General features: G+C 43.4%; 1 protein-coding gene across 9 annotated transcripts in view; it reads right to left on the bottom strand.

Annotated features, from left to right (window-relative positions):
• Nucleotides 1–25,358, bottom strand: part of TACC2 (transforming acidic coiled-coil containing protein 2) — an 89,515-nt gene extending 64,157 nt beyond the window's left edge. For 5 of the 9 annotated variants that reach the window (XM_064717542.1, XM_064717545.1, XM_064717541.1 and 2 more), the window contains exons 1-2: nt 9,283–9,408; nt 3,222–3,353 (exon numbers count right to left, since the gene is read on the bottom strand). Coding sequence is in view for 4 of the 9 variants with exons in the window: in XM_064717544.1 (XP_064573614.1) it covers nt 3,222–3,353; nt 9,283–9,408; nt 24,852–25,327 (734 nt within the window). In the remaining 5 variants the exon portion in view is untranslated. Of the gene's footprint in view, nt 1–3,221; nt 3,354–9,282; nt 9,409–24,851 lie in introns of those variants that run through there. The other 4 variants (XM_064717544.1, XM_064717540.1, XM_064717547.1 and 1 more) reach the window with 1 other exon arrangement.
• Nucleotides 25,359–26,285: the final 927 nt, after the last annotated feature.

Raw genomic sequence — 26,285 nt, forward strand, 5'->3', positions numbered from 1 at the left:
ACTTGCACTTCTCATCTCCTCCTTGCTCACTGTGAACTTAAGTGTTGTAACACATTCCTCTCAAAAGGGTTAAATTCACTCAAGAGAAAAAACCTTGAGTTTCTGAATCCCATTTAATCCCTTCTTGGTTTTAAATACACCATTAAAAGCAACTCAGTCTAGGATTATAAGTGCTGGTCCAAAATGAAGGCAATACATTGAATTTTATTTCCTCAGCTTCAAACCAAGCTTCTCTGAAGGTGGGCAAAAGGAGAAAACTTGTTTTTAACACACAATCAAGCAAATAAAACCCAGAAGTCATAAAGCTTATCCTGTTTTTCTGCCTGACACCAATTCTTCAGCTTTGCTTCCTCCCAGGGAAGCATTATGAAACATTTTGGAAACCAACAACACAGAAAGTAGAGCTTTGTGTAAACTGTTGTGACTTTCTGCTTTCAGAGAGATTTGTTGCTGTGCTCCCAATTGGTTCCAGACTCGTTTCAGGAAAATTAGGTAAGACAGAAATGTGTATTTGATTTCAGAGATCAACAGACATTCCCTGTCCATCCAAAGTCTCTCAAAATGTTCATACACCAGTCTGCTGTAGCTTTTGGAAGAAAACTGACCTGGTATCTGACAACAGGGCCCAGCTCTGCATTCCCATGAACCACACAGAACACCACAGGTGCAATTTTCAAGTGAGGCTGCAGCAGAGGACAAGCTCAAAACCAGCACTTGGTTTTTGTTCTCCAGGACAAATCATGTCCATCTCTGTTCCCCACAGCACAAAGGGATGGAGCAGCTCCCCAGAGACTTTCCAGCTCTGTCCATGGGGCTTCCATAAGGAATCAGCTGTTCTCTAGCAGTATTTCAGCACTTCTCTCACATTATGAAGTGTCTGTGACACAGTTCATAATGTGATCATCATAATCATAGAGGAGACTGCAATGCCTCAAGGATCCATTTTACAGAAAATCACAGAGTGGCCCAGCAGCTGCACAAGTTCAGCACCTTGCCAGACATTTCTCATCAATGTGACAAAGTGAAACAGAACCCAATTTACAGGCTATTATTTTCCATGGTTGATTTGACTCAATACACAGGAACCACACAAAAATACAAGGTAGTCTCAGAAGTATTCACATAAGGGGCTGATTACAACAGCAAATAGCTATTTGGACAGAAATATTTTTGATTTTCAAGAGGGTGCAAGAATGATATTTAGTCCCACAGACAACTCTAATTCTCACCTCTATGTGCATCTAAAGTCCATCAAGATACAAACAGTTCAACTTTGGAGAAAGAAGCTGTGGGTGACAGGATTGCTATTCTCAAAGCATAATGATGTGGGAAGTAAAAAGATTTCTAGAAAGCTGTAAAAGCAGGCTCCAAACACATAATGAGGATGCTGGGAGTGCACATTTGGGCTGCTGACATCCTAGGATGGATTTTGATTCAGCCTTAAGGAGTTCTAATAATACAACATGTTGCCCAAAGAGGCTGTGGGCTTCCCACCTCTGGAAGTGTCCAAGGCCAAGAGTTTCTTATGCACACACACATTTACATTATTAAACACACATCAATATCAAAACAAAACAGAAACTTCAGAGGCACAAGCCAATCTAAATATGTAAGCACAGCAGCTCTGCTCGCCCGCAGAGTTCTAAAGTTACTTCTCCTGTTGTTGAAGCTGAATTGTAGTGAAAAGGAAAAGAAAATCCCCATGTTTTAGTGGTTACAATTTGGATTTGTAAACAACAGTCATTTGTGATTACACTACAGCACTCCCAGAATGTGAAATCCAGGCTATCTGTGAAGCTCAAACAATTCTGGATGATTCTCTGGAAAGAGCCAACATCTTGGGGTGAGCATTTTCTAACTTAAAACCTCACCTGCTCATTTTTCTCCAGTTTTAGATGATAACCATTGTATCTACCCCTCAATACAGAAAATCCTCTCCAGATGGCAGAAGTTGCATACTGGTGCAAAACACTTCTGTTTTCCATCAATGGTACACAGGTTTGTGCACTGCAGTGTCATGGAGGAAAACTACAAAGACCTGGCCTAACTGTGCCACAGCAGCACACACACTAAAGGTGAAGGACACCATTTTTCTGATCAAAACAATCAGGAGTTTAGAAGAAATAATTAATCAACATTTCCTAGATATTAAAGTCAATAGTTTTTCAGCAGCATTTGCTAATAGCTCTTTGTGCACTGTCCACAGCAGAACACATCTATTGTGCACATTTTAATTCATAATTCAGAGTACCCTCCTGCTGACAGCAGCATCTTTTGACATTTCTGAGCAGAGCTTTAGTGGCATTACTGCATTTCCTGTGGTGTCTCCTGCCGTGCATCCCACTTGTCACAAGCTGCCATGGGTATTGGTGGGGTGGAGAATGCTGCTCTCCAGGGAGTGCCCATTTCATCTTCTCAGCTGTGATGTGACCTTTTCCACTAATAGATGTCACAGTAAGGGCAGGCCTTGATTGCTGAGCCCCAAGAGCAGACTGGTTAATCACCACAGACAGGAATATCCAAGCACATGTCTCGTCTATATTTGAGATGGGATGGCTGGGACATGATCTTTATGGTTCCTTCCAACCCAAATCATTCTGTGAGTCTGACTCAATTTAGGGGTTTTCAAAGCAAAAATGTGCTGGAGCACCTATCAAACACTATGGCAACAATCAGTGCAAATCTGAGGCAGTGAAACACTTAACTTTGAAATCAAGGTAATATTTATTCAGCAAGAGTGAAACCAGATGAAAAACTTCTTCCTTCACTACTGACAGTGGCAATGCAAATCAGGTGTGGGGTGGGGAAGGTGCTGGCAACATCTGAAGGGCAATGAGCAGAACAGTCCTCTTAAACAGGACGTGATCTTGCACAGTTTCACATCCAGAAACAAAAAAACCCCAACAAACTTCACTTCAATAAAGGAAAATATTGGGGGAAAAGCATAAAAAAATAATAGTTTAAAAACAGAAGGAAAGATCAGCATAGTAATAACCAGTGTAGCCTAAGCTCCCTCTTCTGGTATTTTGGAGTAGATACACTGGATTAGCCAGGTCTTGAGAAGTCTAACATTTGGATCCAAAATCCAGCAGCAAAATGTTCATATAACTCAGACAAAACACCTGTCAAACTTAGTCAGCCTCTTTCACACTAGAACCATTTCTTAGGCAAAAGATGTAAAGACATGGCAAAGTCTTGTAACAACTGAAATCACACAATACCTTTTTTTTTCCCTTGTGAAACCTTTGGTTTCTTCAACAGGCAGCTCTACACCATCACCAGGGGCCACAGCCAAAGGTACATCCTCAGACACGTGCTTATCAACTCCCTCGCAGCTATCAGGCTTGGAAGTGCTGCAAAACAGGTATTAAAAATAAGCTGACAAATTTCAGAAATGCCCATGAAGCTTTAATAGTCTCTTTACAGGATGAACTTTGGCTGGATCTACAAGGAGCTGTAAGTAGCACATCATCCCCTCCCAAATTCCCTCTCTCTCCCACTTCCCAAAAATTACTTCTTCCTCCAAACATTATTTCACTTCACTTCTCGGCTGGCCACATCATCAGCCTCTATAGACCATAACATTAAGTGCTAGAGACTTTAACTGTATATGAAATCAGTATAATAAATAAATCAATCACTAATGACCGCTTTGCTGTTCCCACACAGCCTTTTCTCCTCACTGTACAATATAAACATTCGATTCAGCAATTTGTGTTTTAGCAAAAATCCCTAAAATCTGGGACTAAAACATTCTCTTATTTTAAAAGCTCTCCCCAGGCTGCAAGGCTGAACAGAGTAATCCCAGAACTGATCCCATGGATGTGAGGTCCCTCTGCTCAGCAAAGCCCCACGCTCAGGAGCAGGGCAGCAACCACAAACTCCCCCTGCTCTCAGCCACACTCATTAACAGAAAAGGAGCTAAGAACCAATGATTCATGTCTCAAAAGCAGGAGAAGTAAGATTTTGTCATGCCTGTCTGTCTGTCTATTGTCCCTTCCAGGGCACACCAGAGGGACACAAATGTCCTGGGGCAGCAGCCACACACAACAGCCTCTCCTGCTGCTGCTGCCAGAGATACAGACACAAATGCTGATGGAAATGTTGATGGAAACAGGATGTGACTGAGAAGGTTCTTACAGGTTTCCTGAATTAAATATAAACAGCTATCTTAGTCATTCCTTTTCAATTCTTCTCTCCTCTTCCCCCAGTAATTACACTGGGATTGCAGGCAGCAGATGGAATTGTGTTACTGATGGAGAGTTAGTGAGGTCCAGGGACAGGCTGTTCCCTTCTCTGGTGCACTAACAGAGGACAAGCCTAAACCACATCCCTGACTTCAGTCACAACACACAGGAGCACGAGAGCAGCCACCTCCCAAAGTTCTTGTGCACTCAGGCACTGAGATCTCCAAAGCTCTTTGTGAGTGTAGTTTACCTTGATTAGCTTATATCCACAAAGCTGCTTTGTGCCATATGGGACAACTACCCAGCTATCTCTTCCAAGAAATTATCTCTGCTTTCCTCACTCCTTCCTTCCTTTCCTTCCTTCTGTTTTCCCAAACTGCCCTGATACTGACAGACACTCGAAATTTTCAGCCCCATCAAGTGAATACAAATAAATAAATAATGATTAAGAAGCAGGCTGTTTCCTTTTTCATGCAAAGGCCTTTGTCCTTGGCTAAAAATGTCTCTGTACTAATATAGTAACAGCATCCTCTCTATAGCAAGGCTGTGACTATATAGGGGCACAGGGAGAGCAGTGAAAGTAAGATTTTTAATGCAGAAAAAGTGAACTGCTAAAAATAAGTGAATGCTGAACATCTGTTTGGAGAGCAAACAAAGAGCTGCAAAACCCAAACAATTCACAAGAGGGCCCAGCCAAGCAAGAGCACCAAAGGCACACAAATTATGGCCCTGCTGTTATGGACACACAAAGCTGCCCCAGGCTTACAGCAGCACCTGTTTCACCCACACTCTTCACACGGGTCCTAAAGATCATCTGCAGCCCTTCAGCTTCCCCTCCAAGCCTTTCCACACCAAATGAATCCATTTTCAGAGATATTCTGACTGATGAGTGTCATTCCCAGCACTAAAGCAAAGCTTGCCATCAGCACACCAGCATTTCTGGAAAAGCTGTGCTCCCCATCCTTCCCAAAGCCCTGGGTCCTCTCCTCCTCCTGCTCTGACAGACTGAAAAATTGAGGCAGGGGAGCACAGAATAGGAACCCTGTCCAAAACACAGACTTTCTGTTCACTCTGAGCTCTCCAGCCTAACCCTGCATCAACTGGGGTCCATCTGTCAACTCATGGGACTTTCATCACTTCAGACATGAAGAAGTTACATTAAAACCTCTCCACAGCTCTTATTAAAACAAGATTTTCCATTAAACTTTTTTCTCAACTGGTGATATTTTAATGGTTGCAAGAAGAATACTACCAAAAAGCCCAATCCTTCTCAGTGCACAATAAAATATACACTGACCAGTATTTATCCTGTGGAGTGAGCTGATTAGAAAACAGGCATTTTCAAGCATTACCTCTTATAAGTAAACCTCAAAAATAATTTTCTGACTATCTGTGTGCACAAACAAATGTGGGTACTCCCTGTTTGTGCTGCCAACACTGAGAAGTACACCCTAAACACATGCAGCAAGTGCCTTCTACGCTGTCATTTTTTCCTGGGCAATTGCAGGTTTGGGGTTTTTTGCCCACAAGCCAGGAAGGAAGCTGGAGGGAGCAGACACTGCACAGAAGTGTTTCACACCCCTAACCTGGAGCCCAGCTAAGCTGTGGCCTTGTACAGACAGGGCTTTATTTGCCTTCTCTACCTTTCCAAGGCAAACATTCCTCCTACAGCACAGCAGTCCTGTTGCAGAGCTCTGCACCTGCAGAGCAAAGAGAAAGCTGTGCCTGGCCAAAACTTCTCCTAGAGCAACATGTACTGGCAAATCACAGTGAACTTGGCCTTTCACTGCTCAACAAAAATGCTTGGCAGAACCATCAGTGAACTTTTCAGCTAATTCTTTCCAGGGCACTTCTCTGTAGATAAATAAAATCTTACTGAGCAGATGCTAGCACGTTGTCCCTGATCAATATGGTATCAGTCAGTCTCCCTCAAGAAGCCAAACAAAGATAGAGTTTCTGACTGGACAGATGGAGGGACAACCTGATCTCTGACTCTGTCCTGCCATCTGGAAGCCATTTAGCACAAACTGACCCCCATCATGCATGCACCATGATTTTTCCCTGTCAAAGTGCCCACCATCTGCATTATCTGACACCCCTGATGGGGAAATACACAGAAACAAAAGCAAATTTAGTAAATGACTAAATATTTTGGGGGAAGAGACACACTTTCTGATTGCACCTTACTGCAGACAGACTGGAATAACACCATGGCATTCGGAGCCCCTGTAACATTGCCATTTTGCAGAGGTACCCAGCAGGCAGCACAGAGACATCACATTGTGCATTAGGGAATTGTATCCACTCACACTGAAATGCACTGGTGCAGTGCTTCCACATAAAATGCCAAAAAAGCAGAGACTTTAATAAGATTATTTTACTTATATCAGCAACAATCTGCTCCATGAAGGTGAATTGGTGATGACAGATAAGGCATGGAAGAACAAACATCACTGAGGCTCCTCCCTTGGGTGACAGAAGCCCAGTCCTGCTATGTGAGCATAATCCCAGTGTTTTGACACTTCCATTTGCTACCAACTTTATATTGTTGGCAAAGCCCAGGGAAGCCAGCAGAGCTGCTGCTGCAGGAGGAGCTGCACTGTTGGAGATTTTTTCAGGGATGGCCTAGAAGGCAGCTGTGAGGAGCAGGTTCTCACAGCCTGTTTCTGTGAACAGCAGAGGTTCTCAGGTTATTTTTAACTACAGGTAAAAGTGGCAAACATGAAGGCCTTGAGAGCCTTGCACATCAGAGTTCTCAGGCAGCTTTCTCATAACAAGTGGATATTCTATCTTTGGCTGTTTTGGGAAAGCAAGAATAATTTTGAGAACCCAAATCTTGGTATTGGAAACATAAGGAGGAGTTGGTGTGTTATCTCTGACCTATTGTGAGCTCAGATTTTGCAATATGCATGAAGTGAATTAACACTGTTATAAAAAGTGCCTGATTGATGAATAAAGGGGAGTCGATGCTGACCAACGCAAGGTGGGTCGTCTCCCTCCAACTTCACTATATGGTGAACTTCAATACTGCACCAGGACTGAACACACAGGAGTTTATTAAAGCAGGGCTGCAGCTGCACTGATTTAACCCCTCCTCTGCCAACCTGCTGCCACCTGGGGGTGGGCACAGTGGCAGCCTCTGGGTTTTCACTGCTGGGACAGCAGGAAACCCCTCTGCAAGGCTCACAAAGAAACAAGCAAGTGGCAACAGCCTGGACAGGAAAGGCGGGTGAAGGAGAATGGGCAGGCTTTTATATCCAAAGATGCACATGGATGCAAAATAAAGGAGCAAGGAAAACAAACAACACTGACAAGAGTTAACTTGTGCAGCACTTAAAAAAGAGGTAAAAGCAACAAACACAGAAGTAGCACTCACAGCCAGCTTCACTCCAGTTGACCACAGTGTATTTCTCTGTCAGTTTCTTCTGTTGCAGGAATTGGAAAACTACCTACATCCAATGTGAAATAGCCCTGGTTTGCCACTTTTTAGTGCTGAACCCTTGCAAAAAGCCTTGCAGCTCCCTCAGGGCCAGGATTTGGAAACCAGCAGATGCTGTGGTTGCTGCACAGTCCCTGTGCCCTCACCCCTACTGGGCTCAGCCACCCTGGATGGGGCAACCACAGCCCAGCACCAGCACAGCCTGAGCCGCTGGGCTGGAGCAAGGAGACACCTCCAGACAAACAATAACACATTTAAAGGCACAAGTTATGGAGGAGATCAAAAGGAAAGGTATAATATAATTAACTCGAAATTCCAGATTGATGTGAGAAGGCAAACAGAGTGAATTCATGAGGTTTACAAGAAACACTGAATTAAAGCACTCTGAGACTGCTCTCCCTAAATGTTTAATCATAGACAGCTTGTGTGCCTCTTTCCCTGCAAACAGCAAATTATCACCCCAAGGGCACACAATCTTCTGTTCCAGACTGTAGTCCAAAGACCATATACAAATCTTTCTGGCACTTTTGGTGCCTTTTTCATGCTTCCACATTCAGAAAGTAGTTCACAGCTCCACCTCAATTAATGCTCACTCTTTTCTAACTGCCTCACTACTACAGCCAACAATCCATTAGCAAGAAAAGCAGAATCCACAAAAAAAACCCACCAGTAACCCAATTACATTTGTTAAAAACAAAAGAAACACAACTTTTTGAATAAAAACTTACAAGGACTGAAAGAAATCCACATCATTAGCTTCCCACTGAAAGCTTCTCTAGATCATCTTACTGTGACTGTAGGAAAAAGTTTGTTTCTCACAGTCTCTCCCAGCCAGCACTGGTGACTAACCAGCTTGGGGACTGGTGGCAGAGCAGGATGGGCTAAACAGCAAAACAGCAAAGTCACCCAGCTTTTAAGGTGGATTGAGCAAACCACACAAGGTCCCTCCAGCCTTTGATGGTGTGTTATTGTGACTTCAGCTAACAAATGTAATGCTAGCTTAAATATACTGTGTGTGTTTACACTCCACTGAGCTCCTGGTGATTGAAGGGTACACACACCCTACAAGGCTTTCCTCTATTGTTCAGATAAATTTATATGCCCCAAGATCCTGACAACCCCACCACCAGCAGCACAAAGAAAGCAACAGTTTCCCTTCTCAGTGCAAGCAAAGGCAGACAAAAAGGCCAGAGTCCAAGAGAGATACCTGAATGCTTTGTAATCAATGTTGTGCTGTTTAAGAACTTCTCAAAGAAAATGCTCCAAGGATTATTTACCTTGTACTAATAATAATAAAAAAAAAGTATAAGCACCTAAAATAATATAGGAAATATATTGCATCTTCAGACACCATGTGCTGAAGTGACAGAATCTCAGGGAAGGGTAAACAGAATTTTCATTGGAAGGCTTTGACAAGGGGGGATTTAAATTCTGGTAGAGATCTGTGCTGATAGATAGAGGCAGGCCCAGCAAACCCATCCACATTTCTCCATGCAAGGAGGGTGGCAGCAGCTCCTCAGCCAGTGCTGAGCTCCTGGTGCTGCAGTCCCCTGCAGCAGGCAGCTCTACACCACCACCAGGGCCCACAGTACATCCTCAGAAACGTGGTTATCACTGAGCAGCCCCTGCCTGGCCCAGGCCCAGCCCTGGCAGTACCTGGCTGCAGTCAGCTCAGCAGCTCCCACGGGGACAGCATTGCCAGAGGCTGCACACACGGCTGAGGGATGCTCACAGGGATCCAGGGGAGAAGCCAACTGATTATCATCACCTGGCCCAGCAGGGCTGTGGAGAGAAAAGACAGAGAGAAAGGCAGCCTTTAATGTCGGAGTTATTGCAGAATTACTCTGTTTATCTCTCTGAATCCCTGGACTTGAGCATGAATGAGCTAACTTGTGTGTTAGGGAACACAGAGGAAGTTGGCATTTTTAATCTGAGTTGCTTTTGTTCCCACAGAACTGAAGTTTCTGGGTTTTTGTCTGACTTACAACTGCAGAAGCAATGAGACATTACAATCAACAACAAATGAACCCCATTGTGCTCCTGATTATGAACAGCAAATGAGAAATGGAGCTGCTGCTTGATCAAGAGAAATTGCAAGATTCCCTCACTCAGAAAGCACATCAAATACAAGGAGCTCAGTGTTGGTTTCTACCTGAGCCAGGGGGGCTCATCACTGGGGGCACAGAGTCAAAGGTGTCCAGGTGTGTGGGGAACACCCACAGGGAGACATCCAGCCTCGTCCCATTGCTGGGAAAAGCAGAGTGCCACTGGGTACCAGCAGCTCAGGACTGAACAAACCCATTTGGAAACACTGCTGAAGCAATAAGGAAAAGAGCTGTGCTGAGAAAGAGACTTTGTTTATTTTTGTAAGACGCCAAACCATGGGAACCCCCTGAAAACAATGTTTTTGCTGCTACTTCAACCTGACTTTGCCATGTGACCACCCAGAGATCAGAGCCCTTGAAACATCAGTTTTCCCTGAAATTCACCAAAATTCTCAAGTTATTTGTAAACCACAAAATGTGACCTTAAACTGCTGATGGAATTTCACACTGCCCTGGACCCCTTCTGCCCATGCTGTTTCCTGTGCTACCTTGTGAATACAGCACTGAACACACAGGGATGGTACCCCATACACAGATGGATTTGAGCTGCATAAACTCAAAACTGTCACTCAGCATTTGCAATTCCAGCTTATAAATAAAAAGTTCTAAATCACAGAACTCAGCTTTAAGTGCTTACTTCCTTACCTAACTTCAAATCCAGATATCCTGGATCATTCCCTACTGTAATTTAATTTTGAATCAAAAAACATAACAAACAGTTGAATTTTATTATAACAATGTCAGTGGTATTCTTGTAATGACTGAAGGTACATATGAATGTACTCACACTTTCCATATTTTATCTAAAGAATTCTGTACCATGTTTATGTGGGAAAAACAATTACAACTCTGAGCAATTGGCTGCTCACAGGTTCTCTGGCTGAACCACACCTGAGGGCTCTGCCTGTTCTAGGGACCTTTGAGCCAAGGTGTTTCCAGGTTCTAAAGTCCTCTGGCTTATAATCATAAAGGGACAGGTTTCCATTCATTGCTGAGCTGCAGCTGGGGTGTTCCCTCTGGTTTGCCTGAAAATGAGTGTTCAGAAAGTCAATTTTGACAACAGCACTTTACAATTTATTTTTATGTACATGAGTGAAGTGAGGAGATGAGCAGGTTTTCTTCTTGCTGTCACAGAGCTCTAAGGCTGTTCCTGTAAACACCTAAAAAACACAGCACAAACCCAAACTGCAGCTGGAACTGCTGTGCCCCAGCCTGGTGAGAAGTGTTTGCTCCTCACCCCTCACGTTTCCTGCACAACCAACTCCTGGACAGGGATTTTCATAGTGCATGGACAAAGTAACCTGAAACTCAGGCCTGGGAGGTGATGCAGAAGCTGCTCCTCGCCAAGCCACCCTGCTCTGTGCCGCACAAACAATGGAGCCATCCATGAGCTGCTCAGACGAGTTCCACAAGTGACATTCCCGGGAATCCCAACTGCCTTTGGCTCTCCAGGGGCTGCCACCAGCCTCTAAGGCCAGCTTGCTGCAAGAACTGAGCTCCATAAAAAGGCCATGAGCTTTTTCCATTCTGCTGCCTCAGTTCTGGGTTGAGCCTGGAAGAGGATCGACATAAAACTGCTTCCAAATTCTGCTTATGACAGGCATGGCTGAAATAGTTTGCAGAGGAAAATACCTCAGAGTTTAACAAGCAGTTGCTTACCAACAGCTGCAGCGAGCACACTAAATTCAGCCCCAAGACCACGGGGTTCAGTCTGTTATTAGTGTGTCACAAGAGAAAGACACTGCCCATCAAGTGTCCTGAGGCTCTTGAGTTTCACAATTTCACTTTTAAGGCCTCTACTTAGCCTTGAAAAGAGATTTTCCAAGTCATTGTTAGAAGGCAGGTATGCAAATAACAAGTTTCAGGCAAAGCTGGACCCACAGTATTCATTACATATCAATGAATGAATGAGAAATAACTTCATAAACCTGTCTAATTTCTTCTTAAACACAGCAGATCTGACTCTGTCTATGTCAGAAAGCTTCAAACCAAGGCAGAAATTTAAGATACCCACAGGGACACAACTTGGCACATGTGGACATAGAGACAGCGAGTGCTGGGTGCTCTGCTGGCTCTGTTTGCTGCTCTCCCCCTGACCCCCTGAGATGCAAGCCTTAAACCCCCAATTTCATAGCAAAGTTATAAAACACTCTGATACTGGTGCTGGAGACAGAAGGCAGCTCCAGGTCTTGGCATTTACTCCCTGTCCATGTTTTTCCAATCAGGAGAGCTGGATGAGGCTCCCTTTGAACACTCAACAATAGCTCCAAGTTTACTCCAAGGGAAACCAATCAGCATTTCAAACTCTGCTATCTCCCAGCCCCAAACATTTGGCTGCTTTTAACGAGATAAGAGCAAGATTTGTGGATCCTGCTCTTACTCCAGACATCTCTGGAAAATGGCACCAACAACCACGAGGCAGGACTGAGCTCTCAGTGCTCTCATCATCCAATGTTTTGTTTTCTTCAGGACACAAGATGTTCTCACTGGGTACAGCAAGGCTGACAAACAAAATCCTTCATATTTCATACTTGGCTTTCTAATACTTTGGGCCAAAGAGTCAAATTTTTAAGCCTCAGTTTACCCATACATAAGAAAAAGTATTAATCAATCCCAGAAAATATTGAGAGAATTTGCAATTTCTGCTAAGCTCTTATACTGCAATTCTTTGGAAAGGAAAAAGATCGAGCAGCACCTACATCAGTTTCAAATTAATTCATTAAAACACAAAACTTGATCCATTTTATTAATTCCTTCATAATATTAACCTTCTCACAGTTCAGCTTGCAGCTTATCTCTTACATTAACCATATTCACTGAAATTAACCTGGTGTCTAGAAAATCCAACAATAACCTGTTACAGTGACTCTGTCCCTTTGGTATTTCTGTTCTTTAAAAGTATTTCCACAATTACTGGGATTCCTTTCAATGATTCAGCAGAGAAGGAGGTAAGGAGTTATTTCTCATGTAAGAAATCAACATTATAGGTATCACTAACTAAAACTAAACTTGTTTAGGAAACAGCTCAGACCTGCTGCATAAGATACAAGCAAAGCACTAAAAACAAACAAACCCCTCTTTTTTTCCCTCCTGCACTACTACTTATGAACTTATTTAAAACCCATTTATATATTAACAGCATTTCAGGAAAAATATAAGATTGTAAGATTAAAATGGAAAGTGTGGCTTTATTTCCCAAGGAGCTAAGGGAACATCCATCCTCACAGAATGAGTCCATGCACCAGCAGCAGCTTAAAAGCTCAGACTGAGGGTCACTTTTGCTGGTCACTGTGTATAGATTTAGCCAAGGTTTTACTTTTTTACCAGCTAAAAACGCACCCACAGTCAAAAGTTCAAGTTTTGGGCAATACACTGCCTTTTGTAAACCCAACAAAAGACCTACTTATGCATTTAAATATGTGATTTTGGAAAAATCTCTCAAATTCCATACTCTGAAGAAGAAACTATGCCTTAAGAGACTCACACCAGTGCTTTGTATTTGGGCTCAGCCTGGGCCAGGCTGAGCCTGCTGAGCTGGAGCTGTGCAAACACAGTAATGAAGGTATCCAAGAAATGAACCGGCATGTGTTAATTCAAAGCAAATAAAAACCCTGTCACACGGGGGGAACACGAATTTGATACCCAGTGCATGGCAGCAGAACTACACTGAGAGACCAGAGAGACCACAGACCCCAAGTGGCTCCTGGGGGAATGATTCCACATTTCCATGGCGTTGCTCCGAGCAGGACTCGAGGAATCCACAGAACAGGTCTGGGTGCCGGTGCCTGGGGCACGCAGGGAGGGTGGGGCAGCCCCTGAGTCACACCTGTCCCCAAGGCAGGGACGTGCCACCACCCAGGCTGGGGACACAGGACACGCGGCTGCCCGGCTCCGCACGCAGCAACGGGAGAGTCCCTTCCCTCCCAGCACAAATCCACCCCAGCAGCACCAGAGAGGCAAACAGGAGCTGCTTCTGGAGAAATGATTTTCCCAAGGTTTGCCGAAGGCAATGCCCACCTGTGGAATGAAAGCAGCCCAGCTGTGCAGCAGCTGGCAGTGCCCGCAGGTAACTCCTGGTGTTCTGCTGGAGCTGTCAGGGACCCTGCACAGGCATTCCCCAAAAAGTGCATTTTTCTGGCACTCCTTTTGGAAATCCTGACAAGATAGCGGAGTTATCTTGGCAGGGGATGGGGTTTAGTCACACATTACCTGGGGGCTGCACTTCCTCTCTCACCCAGCCCTGCTTGCTTAGAAACCCCCTAATTTCTGTAACACATGCACCCAGATTGATCCCCAATTTGATTAACTGTAACAACAAAATAGAATTAATTTTTTTTAGTGTTCTACATCACTGTGGTCGCAGTAAAACTCAGGGTGAGTTACTACATTAAACAAACACAACTACATTAGATCCAAATACTTAAAGGCACTGAAACGTGTCACAGCACTACTTCCTTTGCAAACTAAGAGAGGGACAGCAGAAAGCCACATAAAAGTTTCAGAAGTATAAATCAAGCCTGCACAGGATGAATAAGCATATTTGCTCTAATAACTGTCAACCATTAAAAAAAGCCCATCACGTCACCACGAGCAGCTTTTAGAGCTCGGAAGGGCTCGGGAAGGGCTCTCGGTCACATCCTGATGTCACTGGAGAAGAGTTCCCAAATCCCCAAAGTTCCCAGCCAGCAAACCTGAAGCAGAAGTTCCTCAGTGCAAACAACACACACAGAGTCTCCTCCTCACTCCAGCAGAAAGCCCAAACCCGGCCATAAACCAGGGCAGGAGCCACAAAACCACTGAGGTTTGGTTTTTTTTTTGGGGAGGGGGAAGAAGAGTTAATCCTGACCCAGAGCTGGAGGCAGCGCTGTGGGAGCGGGAGAAACAGCGTCCGAAAGTAAAAAACTCAAAAAAAATCCTCAAAAAAAAAAAAAAAAAAAAAAAAAAAAAAAAAAAAGGAGGGGGAGGATGGGAAGAGTAACTTTCCCAGTCACAAGTGTGTACTTACCAACGCCAGATAAGCAGCAGCGCTCCTGCCCGCGGTCATCCTCGCCGTGAGCGCAGCCCCCCGGCGCAGCCCCTCACACGGCCACCGCCGCCCCGCGCTGCCCGCATCGCGGCCGGGCACCGCCGAGCCCCGCTGCCTGCGCTGCTCCCGGAGCCCACAAAGGCCGAGCACTGCGAGCCCGGAGCTGCCGCTGGAGCTGCTGCTGGAGCTGCTGGCAGGCTCCTCCCATGAGGCTCCCCGAGGAAAGGCCGGAGCGGCCGCGCTGCCGCGCCCGGGTCCTCCCCCGCCGCCGGGCCCGGGGCAGCGCAGCCCGCCCGGCCCGCGGAGCTCCGGGACAAAGCGGCCAAAAACACCGACCAGCCCGGCTAAACACCTCACACCTGCGCTGTCTTCTTTTTTATTGAGGGTTTTTTCCCCCCTCTCCTCGGCTTTATGGTGGAATTTCGGAGTTTCCATCCGCTGGAGGGGAGGGGATGTAGGGAGATTAAATTACGGTGTGTGTAACGCTTAAAGCGCACACACACAGCTCCCAAGGCTTTAAAAGTCGCTTAAGAAGAGCCTGGTTTAATTCATGGTGTTTGGCAACTTTTTTTTTTTTTTTAGAACTTTTAAAAATGAACTTTTCAGGATGAAGATGTAAAGTTCTTAACAACTTTCACTGAAGCATTATGTGTTTATAGCTAAGCAAATAACATTTTTTAAAAATCTAAACCAAACCATTTTTAATCCTGGCTTAATTGTTGGGTTAGATTCTATCCCAAGGCTTTAAAAGTCGCTTAAGAAGAGCCTGGTTTGATTGATGGTCTTCTGCAATTTTTTTTTTTTAATTTTCAGTTGTTTTGCCCAACTTTAAGTATAACTTTTTAAAATGTTTTCAGGATGCAGATGTAGAACTTTTAACAACTTTCACTGAAGCATTATATGTTTATAGCTGAGCAAATAACATTTTTTAAAAATCTAAACCAAACCGTTTTTAATCCTGGCTTAATTGTTGGGTTAGATTCCAGCTCCTAAAGTCACCAGGTTTTCTCCTAGGTTTTTTTACCTGCGTTCTTTATAGATTAATCTCATTTCTCTGTATCTTCTTTCTCATGGATTTCCTTACCTGCCTTCTTATAACTTCCTTTACCTGCTTTCTTATGAGTTTCTCTTTTTTTCCATAGGTTTTTACCTGTTTTCTTACAGGTTTCTTTACCCAGAAGAAAATTGAGCAGTTTTAATTAGTTGCCTGCCCTTATTAATTTCTTGGTTTTCCTATGGGTTTATTACAACACAAAAGAAGGGTTTTACAGGTAATTAAGTCTACATGGGGATACACCAAATTGCATATACGAGCTGCCAGCACCCAAGGAATTAATTGTTTCTCCCCAGAGAGATTATTATCATGTTTATAACACATGAGCTTTGTGATATCTCTCCCACAGCAAGAGAGTTGGTGGATTGGGCACTTGGTAAGCAATAGAGATATTTTGGATAAAATCTGGGGTTACAGAGAGTCAGTTCAGCTGAGTTAGTTTCCTAGCTGGCTCCATGTCTCCAAAGTGCTCAGCTGTGGTGCCAGCCACATCTTGGATTACAAAACTAAAACTTCCTTCTCAGAGCTCAGTCCAGCCCCTAGCAGGACTGTGCATCTCTTTTTAATGTTAAGGTACAGTAATGATAAGTCCTCATGGACTTCTCAAAGCACCAATTCAGAGCTGGGCTGCAGGGGGGAAAATATATTATTCCATTTTTAATTTTTAACTCTTTTGTTAAAGAAGTCAACTGTTTCTACTTCTAGTCCTTGTCTGATCTTTTATAAGCAAAAAGAGGCAGCGGATTTTTGTTCAGGTGAATTTTGTGCTAGAGGAGAACTTTCCATCTAGTCTGAAAGGAGAATACAGACATTTCCCCTCCACGTGCTCATTGTTGCTTTTAACAATTCAGATACCTGAACAGGAAATAGAAGCCAATACCAGATGATCCCCAGACACCAAATCAGGCCCTGTAATGGGTTAAAATGCTGAAGGACATGTAGAGAGCCAGCACCATCTGGGCTGCAGGACATGGGGCAAACACTGTACGTGGTGTGGGGAGAGCTCACTTGGCTGCAGGAATTGGAGCCAGCATCACCCACTCTGACAGCAAGAATTAAGATGAGCCTCCGAGTTAAAACTTTCTGGGGAGAGCATCTCTATCATATCCTGCTTCCCAAGCAGTAGGAAACCAGCCCATGGAAAAATTTACTGTGATTTTTGATACAGGCACAAGGATCCAGTCCCTCTGTCATTTTGGGGGAGATTAACCCTTTTTTTTGCCATCTGGAAGCCATTTCACAAATAGCTTCTGCAGGTATAACTGCCCTGGGGGGAGAGGGAAACCCTGGAAAAAGGATGATTCATTAAAATAAATTTTTATTTTCTTTGTGAGCAGCAGTCTGGCACAAAGCCACGGCCACAGACAAGCCATGTTCTTGCTAACAGAACCAAACCCAGCATTTTTGGAATAAATGCTCATTTTTCTCAAACAGCATACCTCTACCTGTTTATTCCTTAGCCTTTTGCCGTGCCAAAACCCTTTGACCTACAGTGAAGCAATTTCAAGGCACCTTTGTCACAGAAACATTTGCAATTGTCTCCCAGTGCCCTCTGCTATTTGAAGGTGGGAGCCTGAAAGGCTGAAACTCCAGAACAGCATGCCCAGGTGTGCCTGGGCTACCTGAACTTGGGGAGTCCAGAGGGAACCAGCTGAAAAGCACAGGGAAATAAGAGATAAAAGCTCCCAGCAGACAAGGACAGAGTGAGAGTGGCTGGGGCAGAGCAAAGAAAGCCTTGCAAAGGTTTCTGTGGAGGCCAGAGCTGCACCAGAGCAGCTGATGAGAGGGACTGGGAGCAGGAGAAATCTCAGCTGTGCCAGAGTCCAAACCCTTCCCTGGCTCCCAGGGAACCACAAGGAAAAGTCCAGAAAGCATCAGGATGGGACATACCAGGGGGGACACTTAACAAATGTAAATTGTGGAATCACAGAGGGGGTTTGGCTGGAAGGGACATTTACAGGAGCCACCCCTGCCATGGGCAGGGACACCTTCCACTGTCCCAGGTGCTCCAAGCCCTGTCCAGCCTGGCCTTGGACACTGCCAGGGATCCAGGGGCAGCCACAGCTGCTCTGAAAAACCTATTCCAGTATCTCACCACCCTTTCAGGTAAGAATTTCTTCCCTATAGCAAATCTAGCCCTGCCGTCTTTGATTTTAAAGCCATTCTCCCTTGGCCTATCACTACATGGCCTTGGAAAAAAAAATGTATGTGTGATTTTAAATTGCTCTTTGTGAAAACTTGGTGCCCATTTTGAGACCCTTCTGCAACAAATCCATATAAATGCGCTTCAGTTTTAGAATAAAACAGGAGTTTCTTGTTTGCATATCCTGACCAGACGTTCACAGTCTGCAAAACCACAGACCCAATTAACTGAGAGACACCAAGCCAGGTCTGTAACAAACACCTGAACTTTATATTCCCACTCCTTTCCACACACAAATTGCCCACAACCATCATTTGTGGTGGCTGAAAATTAGGTTGTGCATTTCCCAGCAATTTGTACTGGAGAGGCTTTAGGATGGCTGTTTCTTAAATTCCCAGATTTTCACCTTAATCTAAAGGAAAGTTCAGTATTAACCCATTTCATCTTGGAGGATGAAAGTGATGGGAAACTGCCATTCTGCAAATTTCCAATTAAGTAAGGCTGTTGTTTAGAAAACCCTGGGCTAGACTCAAAGCCTCACAAATTCCCATGATAACTTCTCTAGGAAATCAAGTTTTTTTGAGTTTCTACCAGAAGATTTGGAAAATGGTAGATGTAATATAAGTTTCGTGTACCATCACACCATTCGAAAAAAAAAAAAGAGAAAATGTGGAAAATTTTGGAGACTTTTAAATATACAGCAAAACTATCTTTTGAGTGTTCAATGACATTGTTAGGAAGGGGAAATGGAATTTTTAAGTGTCTATTTATTTTTTTTCCATAGTTGTTAGTAACTGAGCAATGTATTCATGCTTTTGCTTCCATTCCAGGAAACAAATCCAATCTTCTCTGTCTGCAGCAGAGTTATTCTTAGCTGGCTTTGATATTTCTATCAGCTAGAAGAGCATAACAATGTTATCATGGTTACAAATTCCAAAGATTTTACATAAGCTCTTGAGTGCCTTAAAAAAAAATAAAAAGGCTTTATTGATTACACTGTTTGTGTTTCAATAGCCAAAGCAGCTAGGGAAAACAGTCTGGAGAAGAATTTTTAAAAGGCATTTTGATGAGTTTCATGGAGCACTTGCTCCGTGTTATTCAGAGCACCATGGACAAAGAGAAGCCAAGAGGGACAAGCTGGAGGCTGGGAAACACCAGGCCAATGAATCACTTAAATCCTACTTGCCTACACACAGCCTGTATTCCTAATTGGATTTTTTCATCTGTTGGAAACAACTAGACACCCCTCTTGTTCAAGCAGAGCAGGACAACTGTGGTTGTATATTTATATATATATTTATATACATATATAACATGTACATATAACATATAAATATGTATCTATATATATTATATATAATAAATAGAATAGAATATTACATTATATTATATATATATATAATATATTATATATATTATATATAATATACATTATATATATTATATATATAAAATTTATATATTATATATTATATATTATATATTATATATTATATATTATATATTATATATTATATTGTATATTGTATATAGTATATAGTATATATTATACAGTATATTGTATATTGTATATATTATATAATATATTGTCTATTGTATATATTATATACAAGCACTATATACACACACAACCACATATATATATATATAAATATATGGCAGAAATATATATATATATATATATATATATGCAGAATTGTCCCTGGCTGAGCTGCCAGGGGCTCAGGGCCAAGTCCTGAGCTGGGATCACTCCAGTGGAGCAGAGATTTTGGGCCAGCATTTACCCCCTTGAAGGCTGCAGCTTCTCCCACAGCTGTCTGGAAAGGAATGTACCAGGAGGGAAAGCAAGTCAATTAGTTAAATTAAATTGGAAACAACCCTGTGCAGTCCTGAGGCTCTTTTGGACAGCTGATTATTTCACTGAGGATGGTGGATACCAAACAGGGGAAGGGTTGAACAAAGAGGAGGTGCCACAACATTTCAGCAAGGACGAGGAGGTTGCCATCACATTCTGGGGCTGGTCCTTGCCCACAGCACAGGATGGTGGCAATCAGCATTTCCCAGGGACCTTAGAATCCAGAGCAGCCCCCCTTTGAATGCAGCAATTAACATTTCTGCACTTATTACTGCAATTTGAGAGGAAGAACAACATCTAAGCCAAAGAGAATATAAGAATTAACCTGTGAGGTGAGTGTACATGAACAGGCCCAAACAGATCCATACAACATTTTAAAAATTTTTCCAGGGTACCCAGATGTTAAGGAATTGCAACAACTAAAAAATCCCCTCTTTTTAGCAATGCATCTCTGGATTTCCACACACCTGGACCAGTATAAGATAGGCACCAAAGATTCAACATAAGAGACAGGAGGGGAAAAATAGAAAGAAAAGGGTAATGCAAAAACTATGGAGTTCTAGCTCTTCATCCCTGTGTCTGTAATTCTGTTTTCAGAGATGCCCTCCACGGGGTTCAAAGCTCGGTCTAATCCTATTTTGCATATTCTATTAGACACATGGACCATGGAAGAAGCTCCATTGGATATATATATATCCAATTTTCCAAGAAGCCAGAAGATATTGTTGGAACAGAGAGAACAGGGGATCTGTAAGATGCAGAAATGATTTTGAGAAAACAGGCAGATTACTTGGAAGAAGCAAGGTTGAAAAATATATCTGGGGAAATCCAATTAAGAGGGAAAAAAAAGTAATCAAAGTAATTTTTCACTTCCTAGAAATGGGAGATATCTGTTGGGTAAGAGCAAAGTTATCTTAATTTTGACTTTTCTGTGAATAGAAAAATACCAAACTTAAATATCTCAGACTTCACACAGAGAAAATTCCCACAGAACTGCCCATCCTGTTAATTCAGTTCAGGACTGCAGGCATCTCCAAAGGCACAACTGTGCTGACAGCTGCACCTGCTAAGGACGACAATGACAGTAAGAAGGGAGGAAAATAAAGAGAAAGAATTCAGATACAAAGGAAGAAGGAGAGATAAATAACCTGGTTAATTTTGTGCATTTCATTTACACGATCCCCTCCAGCTACTTTTCCCTTTGTTTGTGAGCCTGAGATGCTACACACCTGAACTGAAGTTAAAAAATAAGGAAATAAAGAGCTGCACAATCAGTGTTTTGACAAGATTCCCTTTAACTCCAAACTCTTATTTTCAGATGCTAACAAAACAAAGCCTTAGTGTTCAAAACCCACTTGCCTGATCTGAAAAGCAGTTCTACATTCCCCACCTCATTCAGCACGACTGTTAAAATATTTAATACTGTATTTGTCACGCAGACAAAAAAAGACCAGCTCATATTTACTAAGGAGTGAACGTTCTTTTTGGAGTTACTGAACCTGCCAATTTTTGATGGCAAGAACAAAGAATGAAGCAAATCCAAAAGTATGCCTAGACAAACTTCAGAGATGTTGTCTAACTTATGCAGAGGACATAAGGAATGTTTCTCAAGTAGTTTTGCTGACTCCAACTGCTGCCATGTCCTTCCCACACAAAAATATTGTTTTGATTGGTAATTGATGGGGGTCAGTGCAGCAGAACTCTGCATTCTCTCAGAGCATGGGTGCCACTGCTTGCAGTGTGCTCACAGCTCCCCGTGCTCCTTCCTGACTGCACTCCCAGCCCAGCAGAGCCCCTGAGCATCTCTGGGAGCCTGGAGCACCCAGGGGCTTGTGAACAAACCCAGAGTTCTGCCAAACCAGCACATGAGCCCCCCAGATGTGCTCTCTGCACCTGCACATCTGGGGATGGATCCACAGCCTCCCCTCTGAAATCTCCCTCAGTGATTTTGGCCACAGACACGGGCAGCCTGCCTGTGCCAGCCACTTCAATTACAACAGCTTATCAAAAATCCATCCCACCTCTAAACACCCCTACAATTTTGCCATCGTTTCCAATTTTATTCCATGCTCTGCCCAACGTCTGTCACAGCCCATGGTGCAAACAGGAGCATTTCAGGGACTTAAGGACTCCCTCCATCCTCCCTCCATAAGAGAAAGATGTGTGGGTTACATTACACAAATGTAGGTTACATTACACAAATGTGGATATCAATTGCAAAAGGAGAAAAAAACAACAACGAAAACCAACCAACCAAACAAAACAAAACAAAAAACAACCCAAATCTTGATCTTCTTTTCCAAGTAAACCTCAGACAGAAAAGTGAAGCAAACGGATGCCCAATAAGTAGGAATAGTGGCATTTTGATGCCCAATTGTGGCCATTAGGAATACAGGTTTTCTGTTATTGGCTTGGTAAAGAGAGTTAAAAACAACAAAACAAGTTGGGTTTGGGTTTTTAGTCTTTTTCTGTGCTGATAGACAGGTTTGCCAAAATCCAACTCTTCCCTGCTTCTGCTACTGGCATAGCAGTACCTTCTCCTTCTCATTAAGAAGGTTCTAAATGGTTCTCAGAACCATTTCCTGCTCCTAAACATAATTTACTTCTTATTGATATTTATTTTGAGAGCTGGGGAGGAATCTTTCTCCCTGGAGTTCTTTACATCAGGTCCTTATCCTCAAGCCAGCCTTTAGGAAGGTGCACCTCATTTTGCATGGCTGTAGTAGTTTATCCTCTGTGAGGATGACAGGGCAATAAACCACTGCAGTAAATATCTAATTGGTATTTATTATTAATTATTATATAAATAATATTATTATTTATTTGTTTTATAGATAATAATCTTATTATTTATTATATAGATATCTTATTGATGTTTATGTTGCAATAAATAATTTTGTAATAAATAATTAATAATATTTATTTTGCAGTGGTTTATTAGGGCAATAAACCACTGCAATAAATATCTTATTTATATTTATTATTTATTATTATATAAATAATAAGTATTATATTTATTATTATAAATAATAATATTATTGGTTATATATATCTTACTGATATTTATTTTGAGAGCTGGTGAGGAATCTTTCTCCCTGGAGTTCTTTACATCAGGTCCTTATCCCCACAGCCAGCTCTTAGAAAGGTGCACCTCATTTTGCATGGCTGTAGTAGTTTATCCTCTGTGAGGATGACAGGGCAATAAACCACTGCAAAGCACTCAAGGCTTTGTGGCTGACATACACAGCCTATGGAATACACCTTGAAATTTAATGATACAAACAAACCCAGTTTTAATCTCAGAGGAAAACTGGATTGGTCAGTGTATTGGACCTGGTGAAGACAGACCTGCCAGCTCAGCTAATACTGTCTGCTTATTTTATTTTTTCTTTGTGATATAAATGCATATTGCTCTAAAAAGGAGCCTGAGCAGAGCAGAGGCTCCCCTGGGCCCTCTGAGAGTCCCCAGTGTTTCAGCCTTTTGGACAGCCACAGGCCAGAATGAGCAGCTGCCTGTTGATGCAAACCCTCACGCTGGAAAAACAGGTGATAATGAATTCCTGAAGCATATGCAAGCATTAAGCAACTACTCCATGAACTGTCAGCAGCTGTTGCAAGAGCCCTGCCCTGCCTGCCACAGGTATTTATTTAAAGCATGGTACCCACCCTGATATGAAACACATGCACAGGCTTATGCACTGCCCTGAGTCCCTCATGGCTCCTGAGCCAGCCCCTGCCTGCAATTTGTTTGGGAATTTCAAAGCTACCCACTGTGAAGGGAAGCAAACAGAAAAGGAAGGACCTCAGGAGAAATAGCAGGGTCTAATTTCCTTGTCATTTTATAGACAGATCCTTCAAGAGAAAGTCATGTAGCTGTCCTGGTTCCCAACATTTGTAATATTTTTATAATAGACATTCTGCTCACACAATTAGATGACATTCAGCCTCCATCCCAGCAGGCAGAACTCCCCCACATTGTCACCACAACTGAACCACTTCGGGAATTTTCACTTACAATATGGTTTTATCACCTCAGCCTTGAAGGAATGTGGCACTGGGACATTTTCCCTCATTGGTCAGTGAGTGCCATCTATGTTTTTGGGATTACTTAGAAAGTTTCCACCTCTGCAGACCATCCATTGGCATTGTCTGATATAGTTTAGCTTTACCCTGTGCCCTGTGCTCTGCTGCTGTCTCAGATACAGAAAAGAGATGGACAGTGTGCAAGGAAGTTCTGAGGTTACAGAGGAAGCAGTGACATGACTAGATAAAGGGAAATCACCTGTTCTACGATCCTAATTATCCTAAATTAACTGCACATCAAACTAGGAATTCAAACAGCAAAGTAGAAGCTCATTAAAAAAGAAAAAAAAAGTCTTAACTTTAATAAAGCAGTTACTGCTAGGTTTGGAAAATAAAAATAAATAAAACCAAAAAAGCAAGGCTCCACAAGTCCCAGCTCAGAAGAATTCACATCTGAAACAACTCCATGTCATTAGAAACACTGAATAACACGGTGATCAAAGGCACTGTCAGTGCAATTACTCTGTACAGGAGGATAAGAGGGAGGCCCAGACAAGTAACTGTGAGTAATTGGGTTACTCCTTAGGCTTGTTTTTAAACACTGCACTACACCATGTGAATGCTGCAGGTCTCATTTAACTGGGTCACCAAAACTGAGGCAAAACTCTCCTAACTTAAGGCTAGGAAGTGCAATTTGTATGCCTAACTTCAGGTGATGAGGTGAGAACACTGGGAATCAAACCCACACAGGTATGGACAGGAATCTGGCCCAGCAGATGGAACAGCTCAGAACTCTGCTCCTCAGCTTTCAGGACCTCTCTGTCCTTACAAATAGGTATTTTTCCCCCCCAACATAATCCACATTTAGAAGCAACATATATTTAAGATAAAGTAAAGAACAGAGTCAGTGACATGCCTTCCCAAAGTGCCCAGACAACGGGCACCTGCCTGGAAAATTGCAGCCCTCTCCAGCCCTGGGCTCCTGCCAAGCATTTCACGTAGTAATTCAAAGTAAATACCTTTCAGTGGGTAATCCTGCCACAGCCATATCTTGAGGTTCACTGAGGTCAAGGCTCTTAGGCTCAGTTAATGCCAGTGGTGATAGCTCTCCTTTGGCATCCTCGAGGGAGATTTCGTGCTCTGAATTCATCTTGCTTGGCTGATTTTCAGCAACAACACCACCTGCACATGCAGAGTGCTCGCCCTGCTCCATCGCAGGGAGGGCTGGAGAGTGATTTCTGTACAGGTGTGCCTCCTGCTCCCCAGTGCTGGTGTTTATAGCTAGGTCTCCCTCAGCAGTGACTAACATCCTGGCAGTACCAGTTTCAGGGATGTCTCCACTTTTTTCATTACCTGTCCTTGCTGAGCTTAACACTGTGTCACTGCTCTCTTTCACCTCTCCCTCAGTCATGCTGCCAGACTCTAGTTTACAGTCAGTTTGCAAGCAATCATCCTGGCTTACTTCAGTTTTTAAGTAATCTATTAACCCATGCATGGTCACGTTCTTTTCTTGCTGCGCATCTTGAGAATTCCTCGATGTTTCCAAGCATTTCCTATTTACTGCTTCATCCTGTATCAACTGCATGTCACTCTGAGACCTAACGTCATGCACAGAACTGCTGTGAATGTTTGCCTCCTGATTTTCCTCAGGTGACACCCTGAAACTGTCTGGCAATTCTTCATGGCTGTAAGATCCTCCCGGGACGAGCGCTGGAGCTGCCATATCAGAGCTGCTCTTGGCAACCTCTGCATCACCGTACTCACTTTTCCCCTGTTCATTTGGCTCAGGATCCTGGCACTGTGCAGCAGGAAGGCTTACATCCTCTTCAGAGGGAGCTGGTTGTGCAGTGCACTCTGTAATTAAGTTATTTCCCTCTGTGGCAGCAGCATCTTCTACGTCCCTGCCCTGCCCATCGCCTGCAGAGATAACAGCGCCGCGGGGTTGCTGCTGGCTCTCGGAACACGCAGGGAAGTTCTCAGCTGCTGCTGCTGCTGCTGCCCCATCAAATGAAGCTGGTCCTTGCTTCTTTATCTCTAAGCTTATTAGTGATTCAGGATCAACGCCACCAGCACACACGCCCTCCTCTCTTTCCATCTCACTGCTCTCAGTGGGCTTGCCTGGCTTCCGCAGATTTTCCGCGGCTCGTTCGGCAGATGGAGCGCCATCCAAGCCAGGGACCACTTCTGAACAGCCAGAGGGCTGCCTGCTTTCCTCAGGGTCCTGGAGGCTTGCTGGTGGCAGCTCTGCCCCTGTGTTTTCTTGTTGCAGAGGCTTGCCCTGGGCAGCTTTGCAGGAAATCTCAGTAGCTAAAGGCAACTCTTGCCCCTCTGCTTCTGAGGTGCCCTCGGGAGCTCCTTCGCCCGCCTTGTTTGGTTCTGAAAAGTTCTCAGCACCACAGAGTTCTGCTGTGTCCTTGGCCACTGGGCTCTGCTTGAAGCCTGCATGGTTTTCA

This window comes from Zonotrichia leucophrys, chromosome 6 (assembly GCF_028769735.1).
Source record: "Zonotrichia leucophrys gambelii isolate GWCS_2022_RI chromosome 6, RI_Zleu_2.0, whole genome shotgun sequence".
Taxonomy (NCBI): Eukaryota; Metazoa; Chordata; class Aves; order Passeriformes; family Passerellidae; genus Zonotrichia; species Zonotrichia leucophrys.